General features: G+C 38.7%; 2 protein-coding genes across 2 annotated transcripts; both read right to left on the bottom strand.

Moving 5' to 3' along the window:
* Positions 1-824: 824 nt before the first annotated feature.
* Positions 825-5105, bottom strand: rdh5 (retinol dehydrogenase 5 (11-cis/9-cis); the record flags this gene model as incomplete). The annotated part of the gene is made up of 5 exons (XM_080025993.1): positions 825-1045; positions 1474-1637; positions 3596-3854; positions 4609-4931; positions 5074-5105. 5 exons carry the CDS (start codon positions 5103-5105, stop codon positions 825-827), a joined length of 999 nt encoding a protein of 332 aa, XP_079882119.1.
* A 4068-nt stretch (positions 5106-9173) lies between these two features.
* Positions 9174-11919, bottom strand: bloc1s1 (biogenesis of lysosomal organelles complex-1, subunit 1). Its single transcript, XM_080026823.1, has 4 exons — positions 11750-11919; positions 11538-11610; positions 10489-10621; positions 9174-10231 (listed from the first exon to the last, which is right to left on the bottom strand). Exons 1-4 carry the CDS (start codon positions 11808-11810, stop codon positions 10121-10123), a joined length of 378 nt encoding a protein of 125 aa, XP_079882949.1. The 5' UTR covers positions 11811-11919; the 3' UTR covers positions 9174-10120.
* Positions 11920-12480: the final 561 nt, after the last annotated feature.

Genomic DNA, 12480 nt, shown 5'->3' with positions numbered 1-12480 from the left:
TTATATGTCAGCAGACTGATCATGAACTGCAAAGCACATTGTTTTGCGTGTTTTACTGTTTCTGATTTTAAATGCAGGTCTTTGTATAAAAATGAACACCAAAATGTCTAAAATCATTAATGCCATGCCAGACAACGGAGCTGTTGGTTAAAAAAGAGCTACGGAAAAGTTTCTGTTAGTTAGTCCACTGGGATTTTGGAAAGCATCAAAAAGTGGTAGAAAAAGTTTCATGAGCTGCATTTCAAATCAAAACATGAACAATCACCAACATGTAAAGGTTTTCATTCAACTTTTGCTCAGTCAAAGCCAACAAGGCTGTTAAGCAACCATCATGATGAGGTTGCGCATTGCTCTAAACCAGAGTGTAGACATGTTTTCATGTTAAAGCTTTAAGCAATTTATTTTATTTGTATCCACATTTAGAAGGGTCATTGCATTTTGATTCTAATATCTAGCTTATTTAGCCTCTGATGGTTCAAAGCATCCATAGAGGATTATACACAACAGTGTCAAAGGGCACAGCTGCATAGTGTTAACAAACAAAACAATAGTTCAAAATATACAATTTGGTTACACAATTTTCTTTAATATTGTCTAAATGTCTCAACAGATATGAGACAGGAGAAAAATGTACATGGCTTATGCACATATAAATATGATATAATTGCAAAGTCAGATCATGGCCAGTGTAGATAAGGAATATGGGTGTTTTCAAATGCAAATTTTTTAAGACAACCCTCATTACTGCATCAAAATGACACAGCAGGACATGGAAAAAACCCTGATAACTTTGAAGACGTTTCATCAATGTCTTCACGGTAGAGTTACACGCTCTTTGAAGGGCGAGGCATCACCAGCCTCAGCCCAATATCAACCACACAGGAGGGCATGTAGGAGAGGGGGATCCAGATCAGCTTGGCATCCCAGCCGGCAGTGTATCTGGTTCGGGGGTAGGCAGCAGTCAGGGCGTGCTCCATGCAGCTGGTCACCTTGGTGAGGTCTGTGTCGCAAACAGCATTCATGATCAAACGCTGGACCTTGATGACTAAAAATGAGGATCAAAGAAAATGTATAATATAAACACTTTACTTTTTGTTGATTTCATCTTCAAATGTATGTTTTGTTAATTGAAGGAGATGTATGCTATTTTAAAGTCATAATGAAACTGCATTTTGACAGTGTCCTTCAACATTAGGTTTATGTATTTCCTATTGTATAATGTTGTGGTGAAGCAAAGCAACTTCTCTTCAGGAAATAATTGTGCAATGATATTCTAATTTAGAAACACAAATACATTCCACATTTTGGTATTCATTGAATTGAAACATTAGCAAACCATCCCAATTCATTATGAGCCCAAACTCTAACCTAAAAACATTGTAACTAAATTGTCACATTTTAAATAAACCACTTAAATTATGTTTACTCAATGTTTGTATTATAAGTCCAGACAAAGATTATTATTCTACTTACACTTATCAAGGTACTTGTCTCCATAGCTGGCCTGTACTTCAGGAGTGAGCTGGTTCCAAAGGCGACGCAGATCCCCCTCGATGGGGTCCAGGCTTGTGATTGCAGTCTTGAAAAACCCGGGCTCAATGATGCTCACATTGATTCCAAAGTAGTTTATGTCCCTCCTGGAAAACACAAATGTCATACTGGAATAGCATCGTACAAGCCTGTTTTTTTTTTTTTTTTTTTTACATGTACAACACAGCTTTAACCAGGTTTGCAGACGCTGCAACCTTTAGTACAAATAGTCTATAATTTAAATGGAATTAGCAGCTTGAGTGTAAAAAAAAGGAAAACACAATCTGGTAAATAAAAGCAGTAAGGCCATTGGTTTGTGCTAAGCACAGCCAAATTAAATTGCTGACAAGCAGCGTGAAAGACAGAATTTCGTCGCTGTCTGATCTCTTCAGCCAATATGTGCATGCCTGGCATATGCTGAGGCATTGTTTATTTTTTGTATTACTGCAATTTTTCAGATGCAATGTTTTTTATGTGGCTATTGTTTGCCTTTTACATTAGTGAAAATATTTAAATATAAATCCCAGTCTGCGAAACAAATCCTCCTGATGGGACAATAAAGATATGAGGCTTGTGACTTGATTGACTGTTTGACCTTATAATTGGAAAAAAAGATAAAGTCTTTCCAAAGCAGAGAAAAATGACTATTTTGCTCATCAACAAAACTTTTTTTGTATTACGCACACAGGTCCTCACAGTGGCCCTCATTTATCAAACTTGCATGGAAACTGGTGCAGATTCTGGCGCAAATACCTCCCTACGCCAGGTATCGCGTGGGATTTATCAAACAGTCGTATCTCGCCAATCTCGGCGTACGCCACGCAATTATTGATAAATGCAGCGGCTGAAAACAATCGTACCACGCCCCTATATTTTCTCAGTTTAGAGGCCTCGCCCAAAGGTTTTGCGACATGGATATGCGCAATACGGCACTTCCCTGAAGTAGAAATTGACAGAATAACAGCGAAATTAGAAAAAAAGAGTTTCATTTCGGAGCATTAGCCTACAAGCAGCATCAAAGAACGACAGAAGGCAGCAGTTAGGAAGGAAATAACTGCTGCGGTCAACAGCGTTGGTGTTGACTCAAAATCGCCACTAAAAAAAGCGTGTTGCTGTTCTGAAATGCAACCAACTGGGGGTGCGGGGCTGCGGGCATAATATAAGTGGTGGAGGAGAAAAAGACGCACCAACTGTCCGATAATGGTCCCCATAAAATAAATAGAGGTCTGCAGAGATTTGAATGATTAGAATGTATTGGCCCTTTTAGATAGCACTACTCAAAAGGGTTTTAAAAACAAAAAATAACACATTTAGCGTTTTACTGTATGACAGCATGCGCTTGGCACGAGTGGTCAGCCCGGCCGTCAGCTGCACAAGCCGACCCGGCAGCGATCAGCTGTGAGAGCGCCCACTGTCCTGCTGAGCTGCTCCACCAGCAGATCGGAAAAACGTGCCGGTTAAGGTGGAAATAAATCGCTCGCTTTAGCATCAATGACACATTAAAAGAGGAACTAACATCTACAAAGTGCGTCAAATAAATAAAATGTTAAGCTGATTGTTGTGCCGTGTATTTTTTTGTATCATAAAGAGCAGTGTAGGTCTACTACATATTTAATACTTAGGCTAACATTTTGAATGAATGCAGCCCCCGTGCCTCAGTGTCCCCCCAGCTGCTCCAAAACGGAGACAACTGCCCTTACGTGTGCGCACTATTGAATCAGCTCTCCTACTCAGTTGCACACCATAAGCTGCTCATTTTTAAGTGATTAATATCTTTATTTCGGTCTTATTTGCACTGCATTTGTATTATCTTCTAATAATTGTCCAACAAAGTCATCGGCTACCCGGCACAGCCTGCACTGCGAGTCTAAGCTGTTTTCAAATTTGCGTACACGAGCTGAGAGCTGGCGTGGGATTTGAGCGTACCCTACGCTCACGTCCATATTGATAAATGCCGAGATTTGCGTGGAGATGTACGTACACCCATTTTTCTGGTCTACGCAAGATTGATAAATGAGGGCCAAAATGCTCTTACCTATTGTTAACAAGGCTGTGTAAGTCATACCTGAGGCAGTCGGAGAAACACTCCACGCCAAACTTGGAGATGCAGTACCCCCCTCCATTAGCAGCCACCCTGCCCAGCACCGATGCCACGTTCACGATACGGCCGCGGGCCCTTTTGATGAGGGGCAAGAAGGTCATTGTCACGGCGATGGTTCCGTTCATGTTGACTTTCAGTGTGCTGTGGAAATCCTCCACTCTCATCCATTCTGAAGGGCCCATGGGTCCGCCGCGTCCAGCATTGTTCACAATACCCCAAAGTCCTGCAGATGAGGTTAAAGACAAAAGGTTAGAAGAGAGGGTGTTTTGAGTTAGAGATCTGCCTTGTTAAATAAAACCCTGATGAGTCATCTGATGTTTAATAATGCAATATCATCATCTCTCACGAGGGCCCGTGAAAGAAAAACGATTCATGTAAAAATCGCCATTCCTATCTTCTGAGATTTTGAATCGATTCATAATTTCCAAAAATCGATTTTCATTTATGTATTTATTTAACCCAGTGTTACTAGTCACTCCAATTGTATTCTTGAAAGTGGCAAGTTTGGGGACGCCTTTAGCTCAGTTGGTAAGGCGTCCCCCTCCCGGGCCGGGCCCAGCAGCAGACCCGGGTTCGATTCCCACCCGCGGTCGATCTCTGCATGTCACTCCCCTCTCTGCCCCATTTCACCTCTGTCTCTCTGCACTGTCAATAAAGCATAAAAATGCCAAAAAATATCTTTAAAAAAAAAGAAAGTGGCAAGTTTGAGACCTACCAATTTTATTAAGTTTTTTTATTAAGATGTCTTTGTGTGTTCACGACATTATTGCAATCAGTTGATTAATCTTTTCGAATGTAAAAACATCATAAAATTACACTGCTTTCATGCCATAATTTGCCACAACAACTACTGTAGATCCTGCAATCCTGCGTACCGAATCGAGAAATCCATTTTGAATGGAATCGTTACTCCAATAATCTAATTCAAATCGAATTATGGGGGTTCCAAAAAGATTCACCCAACCCCTATCTCTCACCCTTCTCGCCAACCTCCTTGCTGGCCCACTCCATGGCTTTGGTGATGCTGTCCTGACTGGTCACATCCAGCAGGACTGTCTTGAGGTAAGGCCCTGCCACTCTCTTCAGATCATCAGCTCCCTTTTCTGTGAGGCAACCAGCCAGCACACGGAATCCTCTACGATCCAGATTCCTACATAGCAGGTTTCCAAAGCCCGTGTCACAGCCGGTCACAAAGACATACTTGTTGGCAAAGTCATCAACCTCTATGCTGTCCCTGTACAGCCACACCAGAAACCACAACACCAAAAAGGTACAAGTGATGTACAGGCAAGCATTTTCCCTGAAAGAGAGAGCAAGAGAGAAGTTGTTAAGACAGGAGAAAGGCATTGATTTGACTCCCAAGGAAATATTCAGATTGTTTAAGCGTGGAGGTTCAAAGGCCAAATTATATCAAAATGTTGTTTGCCAATGGTATTTCTTACCCTAGAAGGTCGTAGACAGCCTGCGTGTCCATGCTGCTTGGAATGATTGGAAGTGGGTCTGTGGTCACCTGCAGGACGTTGTGCTTTCTTGAAAAAAACAAGTCAGCAAATGTTACTAGGTATTGAGATGGTGAAATGCCCAATCCGATTGTGCAGGAATGGTATGTAAAGTAGAAATACACAGACTTATTACAGCAATCCCCATAACCAAATCCCTACTCGATTTCATAACATTTTTGGTTTTATTGAACCTTTTTTTGTATACTATGGGATACAATGAGTTTATTCACCAAGGGCTTTGGTAGAGGTGCCTCGTAATACACAGCTACTCTGGGCACATGAGACATCTTTGGATAATACTCTTATGGAGGAAAGAAAGGCATTTGTGAGGGCGTGAGAGCCGAAGAGGGAGGGGAGCATTGTTTTGAAGTATAAACTGTAATGCCCGTGACAGAGCTGCATAAGCTGCTCATTACAGAAGACCAATTAGTTTTCTGGCTTATAACTCAGAAAAACTAAAGAAATTTGTTATATACAATATCAAAATTACTTGCAGACTTCAAACAGATATGAAACATTTGCTGTTGCTGAAAAGAAAATTGAATTTAGTTTAACAACATTAATTAAGATTTACCAAGAAATGTTTAACTCAAATATTTAAGTCAATATAATTGCATTAGCTAACACCTGTTTGCTGTAAGCATTCACTATACACATTTAAACAAATTACTTATTGCATATTGAAACACTTGCAACACAACATTGTGATACTTATCAATATTACAGAGGTTAATTAGAAACAAATCAGACCCAGAACATGCAAGAAAGAAAAAAATACTTTTTTTGTAATTCAAAAGTGACAGAGATTATTAAATAAAATGTATTACCCTACCTTTTTCAGACGTGATGGCCCTCCACAAGTTGTCTGTCCTCTTTCCTTTCCCTTTCTGGTTATTCTTCTGTCTTAACTCAGAGAGGCTGGTCAGAGAGGGGTTTTATGCCTGAGGTTTATCCCTTAAGACAAGTCCGCATTTGGTAATCCCCAATCCGTAACCACTGTTTTTGTGTGTGTGAATGTGTTTGTGTTTAAGAAAAAAAGTGGTGGGAATTACAGAATCCACAGAGAATTCTCTGTATGCAATGTGGACTTGTATATCGAATATCTTCAGTTATTCCAACTTGTCACCAAACATTGTCCGCATTACATCAGGTCATATCAAGCATAAGACAAGATATCCTTGAGAAGAAGTATTGTCATAAAAAGCACTTAATGTTTTCAGAGTGTTACAACAAACGTACAAACATGACCCTCAAAAACATTTGTATAATCTCATTGGCTCATTCAGTTCAGTGACCTGACATGTTGGTTTTGAAGCATAAACAATACATCCAGTATAGCCCTACTCTGTAACTGCTTGTCTAAATGTTTGATGCATATCTTGAGACAAGTCAGCTTGCACTGCAGGGGTCTATATAGCAAACAATGTGACCTGCTTCACAAATCCGCCTCAATAACATTTGTTTTTACTTTAAACCTTATGCCCCGTTGGTGGAATTTTGTGTATCTGGGGTCGCATTTTTGAGATAATTTTGGCTGTGATTGTCCCTTAGCCATAAAATTTGGTAAGAAGGTGTGTTTTACAATGAAGTTTTGATATTCTGAGTTTCATCCATTTCCACTTCATTTTGACTGTGTGAGATGTTTTTGTTACACTGGGACCGTTAACTACACGATTTGTACCATTGACTTCCATTATAACGACATTTTTTGACACCCCCCTTAAAATTAAAGTGAAAAATATTTTTGACTGTAATTTCCCATTTCTCTGTAGTAAACTTGATAGACTTATGTAAAAATAAGGTCAATACATTTTTTTCCCCCTTTTAGCACCTCTTTTAGTCAGAATGGTTGAAGTGAAAAAATATTTTCCAGGAGTCAGTCTGTGTGAACTCAAATCACAGACACTGAAATCCTTGTGTAAAAAGATGCCATTTCGTAAACTCATAAAAAGCCATAAAACCAGTATTTTTGATTCCTTGGCAATGGCAAGATAAAATCAGAATTTATATAATTTGTTGCATTCATTTTGAAGGTAAGGCATCACATTTTCGGTTTTAACCCATTTCTAGTTGATTTATTCATTTCATATGGTCTCAAACCGAGGAACAAACATGACATGCCAAATGACACAAACGAGGAAAGATTTGAAATTTTCATATTTTCTGTCAAACTTCAGGATTACTGGCCAATGTGACAAACAAATCTAAAGAAAAATGTCAAAGGTGTTCTGATATGGATAGTATGGACTGATGTCTGCATGTCCATGACAAAATAAGATTGTGTGTGTATGTGTGTGTGTGTGTGGGGGGGTGTGCGTTTGCATGTGTCATACGATATTAGGGCTGTAAATCTGTACCCCTTGTAATTTCTCTCCTCTCATACACACACACAAGCACACTTTCACACACACACATGCACTTACACCTGCACACACACAGACACATACACACACACACAAAAAAAAAAAAAAGCTGTTATTTTGTAGTTTTAGTGAGTTGTTTTCATCATAAAAACTCATATTTTGATGATAACAGAGGTGATAAAATGGGTAAGTTTTACTATTCTCTTTCATTTTACCCAATTGCATTGTGTTTTCTGCAGTAAAATGGGAAATCAGAGGCAAAAAAATTGTTTCACTTTAATTCAAAGGCGGGTTGCCAAAAAATTTCGTTATAATGTAAGTCAATGGTAGAAATCTAACTTTTTGTATTCAATTTGACATTATTCAAAAAGTAATAATGCTCCAAATTCAATTTTCTCACCTATTGTTCAGATGGGTGAGCCGGTGATACTAATAATAATCAAAGTTAAAAAAAATATTTGAATATTGAATTTTAGTGTATTTTTCAATAAAGCGGTTGGTGGTATATGATCAAAACTGGCATCTAAAGGGTTAATTTTTAATTGTGATTAATTAAATCATGACATAGATTGAATAACAACCCCTTCATGAAAAAAAAAATTGTGAAAAAATATTGATCTTTCATCATTTTAATGCAGTTTAAAGGTCAAAATACACAAAATGTACTTAACGGTCCCAGTGTAACTTTTTTTTTAATAGGGCATAAGGGACTGGCCAAAAGGACCTTTCTCTCAAAATGTTTGCTTTGATAAAGATATATTTAGACTATAATTATTATTTTTTTTTTAAAGATTTCTTTTGGCATTTTTATGCTTTATTGATAGTGTAGAGTAGAGACAGAGTTGAAATGGGGCAGAGAGGGAAGTGACATGCAGAGAACGACCGTGGGCTGGAATCGAACCCGGGTCTGCTGCTGGCCGAGGCCCATGGGGGGGGGGGGACGCCCTACCAACTGAGCTAAGGTTGCCCCCTGTTTAGACTATACATTTGAAGCAATACTTTTCTTTTAAGGAACAATCTGCATATTTCTATGCAATGTACAAACTGAAGGACCAAGTGTGTTACTAACTGGTTCTTCCCACTGTTCTCAGTGAATTGAAAGTGTAATCTGTTACCAAACACGCATGCCATTATATGAGTAACCTCAACAAGTTGACTTTCCCACACGTCACACATTCCATGAATTGTACGATCACCCTGGCAATGCAAATATTTATCCAGTTGCTGTATTTAGTAGTTTTGTTTGCAAAACTTGTTGCCCGAATATTAAGATGCTGGATATCGTATTTTATTGCTTTGTCATTTGGCCTTCTGCCTTCCACTTTCATAACGGCTGGGCCATTAGCCAAAATCAAAGATCTTGACCCTTTTATACTAAAACACTTCCTGGGTATATATCATTCATGAAAAGTCAACAAACTTTCTTTGTTATTTCCCACTTTTGACATTGTTTACTTGACAACTACTGACTCCGTTTGTGAGTAGTAACATCCTGACGAGATCCCAATTCAAGTTGCTTGCTTAAAACAATTTTTCAAATGGGGACTTCTGTGTGAATGTTTTCTTTTCCTTCTTTTAATCTTCTTTTCGGATAATAGCACACACGCACACTTTCTTGGTGGAACAATTTTATCTTGCATTTTTTTGTAAGAAAAAACATCAGTGCAATTTTTTGAAAGTTATTATGCAATAATGTTGCATCACTTATGTCACACAATGTAAAGTTAAGCTTTCTGACAGAAACCTTACAGTCATTCCTGTACATAAACATACAGTCCCCTCCAAAAGTATTGGAACAATGAGGCCAATTCCTTTATTTTTGCTGTAGACTGGAAACATTTGAGTTTGATACCAAAATATGAAAATGAGACAATAGATCAACATGTCAGCTTTCATTTCCAGGTATTTACATCTGGATCTGATACACAACTGTGAAAAAAGCATTATTTGTAAAGGAACACCACATTTTTAGGTGAGCAAAAGTATTGGAACAGATACTTAAAATAAATTAATGTGTATAATTCTTAATATTTTTTGCAAGTCCTGTATCAGATCCAGATGTAAATACCTGGAAATTAATGCTGAAATGTTGACTCTATTGTCTCATATTCATATTTTGGTGTCAAACCCAAATGTTTCCAGTCTACAGCTAAAATAAAGGAATTCGCCTCAATGTACCAATACTTTTGGAGGGGACTGTATAATACATACACAGATGTTATTTAGCTATCAGGTGCTGAAACGAATCCTTCCTAAAATGCTATATGGAGGTACTACACACAAGGAATCATCTGGCAAATTATCAGCTGCCCCATACACCTATAACACGCCAGTGAACTACGTTTTTCCCAGAATCACTCTTTCAAAAATCCATATCGACATAGCTTCCCCCATTTAATCAATCAACAATTGCAAATATGTTATTTGTTTCCTGGTGTGCAATCTACTAGCAAATGCAAAATACTTTTAACAAATAGCCTTTAGCATTAGCCCAAATAGACGGACGAGGCATGCATAAGAGCAAAGTCATTGCTGCTTGTATCTTCGCTGATGGGAGCTGACTGGATTTCTGTTTCATTCCAGTGTATTTTGTTTCAGCTGCAAACTTCTGACCACATTTAAGTTCACGAGGAAGCAGACTGGAGTTGACCCTTGTGTACGTACTCCAGAGCTGTGGCGATGGTCCTCATGTCCATCTCGATACTCCGGGCCCAGTTTTCCACATCCCCAATTTCCTGTTCGAAAGAGAGTATACAAAAAACAATTTGTATCATCTCTTACTTGTCTCAACCGGTTGTGACACTGTCCGTCAGTGCAGCTAGTAGGTATACAATATAAATCCAACTTTTCACATTACAATAAAAAAGGTAAGGGGCCCCCTGATTTGTGTATAGAATACAAACGCATGAATGCTGATATTTTAAATGATCAGATTACATGATGTAAATGCTTAACTTTTCGGATTATTTTCTTGCTGATGCCGTGATCCTACCTTTAGTGCCTGATTGAAACCCTCAACCATACTGATCCACTGAGCAGTTTGTTTGGAGAACTGGCTTGCCTGCACTTGGAGAGTCTTCACCTCATGGTCCAGTTTACGTTGGTTTACGTATGCCTGGGCAACTCTAAAGTCAAACAGAAAACAACAATGAGAAGTGTTACAGTATTATTCATATGACAATACAGTGCTGTGGCATTGTAAAAAATGAATTTGTAATTTATAGTCCACAGTCCAAGTCGTTCACTTCTTCATTCATGCTGAAAATATATTGTAATATTCAGACTAGATTAAAGTGTCAAAAGGGATTACGGCCATAATCTTTTTCATAGCACAATGTTCTTTATCCCTCGTCTCGGGTTTTAATCACAACTTTCACTATCTTAATGCACTATTTTTAGTTGTGTGTCACACATAAGGCCAATCGTGCCGTGCCAAGAATGAATTGACTCATTATTAGCTCAGAAAACTGAGCTAAAGATCCACGGTACCTGGTCAAAATCTGAATATGCTGTAAATTCTGTAGGTTCTCTATAAAGGGAGGCTTATAGAATTTTTTTTCCAACAATTTTTATAATTGTTTTCATTGCAAGTGCAACTTCTCAAATGTGTAAACTGAGTATTTGTAGGTTTATGATTGCTCAAAGGACCAATGAAGAAGTCACCTAGAGATGTTGTAACATGAATAACATAATGTTTCCTGCATTGTATAGACCATGAGTAAAAAAAAGGGAGATAATACAACTCTTAATAACACAAATACAAGCTACTTGTATAGGTTACTATGGTTGATTCACAGCTATATTTTACACCACATGTGATTCAATTAGTCTTTTGTTAAGTTTTTTAATTTTACTGGGACATAAGCTCATACTTATTAAATGGTGCCAAAAACACACACACACACACACACACACACACACACACACACACACACACACACACACACACACACACACACACACACACATCTATGAAAAGCAACAACAGAATGTCAGAATGAGCACAAAGAAGAAGAAGAAAAAGAAAATGTTTTGTCATACCCAACATTGAGGTGGTCTACCAGGGCTTCTGTCAGACAGGTCGCTGCAGTGATAGCTTCACGCCTGCGTCTCTCTGTGAAGGTAAAACACATCAGACAGACAGACAAATCACAAATAGGGCCTACTATTGTGGACTACGGGGCCATCTAACAGTCATTCAGCTTTGTTTTTAGCATCTGTTAGCACTGTAGCTAACCGGGTAATCTGCTCACCCTGCAGCTCTTTTCGCTCAGTTTGCTTCGCCTGGTGCTCCTTCAGCAGACGAGACAACATCTTTAGTGGTCGTTGATATAAATTCGAGAAAATACTCTTTATTTTAGCTAGTTGAATAACATAGCCTTTGTAAACCGAGACGTTGGAGATGCTAACAGCTGACTAGAGTGGCCGCTGTCACGAGACCAAGCTCGAGGAGGGAGGAACAGAAATGGGCGTGCCCATAAATGGCGTTTCCCGTGCCGTCATTCATCGTCATCAAGGTAGTGTTTTTATGGTTGTTTAAATAATGTGCGCAACATATAGCACAGGACTCGAAACAGGTAGATGTTTGCATAGTAACCCACGATTTAAAGACATGCGGGTGCCCTTCATTTTATAATTTAATTGTGAAATTGGTTTTGTGACGACGTCAGTATCAGTTTCAACGTCATACCGTTGTAGCCTTCAAAATAAAAGTGTAAAATAATTAAAATCATACTATTACTACTGTACTGGCAAAAAAAGGAGAGAAAGAGAAATACAACCTGAATATTTGAGTTGCCTAATGTGTTGTGCATAATACCACAGTGCCCCTTGGAGCTTATCAGCAAAGACAGTTGCTCCTCTCAGTGCATTGTAGACTCTCTGATGAGAGAAAATGAATCACAGTCACTCTGGCCTGGGTGGCCAGTCCACACCACATCTTGAATACATAATTGCCTGGGAGAAGAAGTGCGTCATGGTTTGA

The sequence above is a fragment of the Ammodytes marinus genome, assembly GCF_949987685.1.
Source record: "Ammodytes marinus genome assembly, chromosome: 4".
Classification (NCBI taxonomy): Eukaryota; Metazoa; Chordata; class Actinopteri; order Uranoscopiformes; family Ammodytidae; genus Ammodytes; species Ammodytes marinus.
The sequence above is the reverse complement of the archived record's forward strand: the minus strand, read 5'-3'. Positions and strand labels throughout refer to the sequence as shown.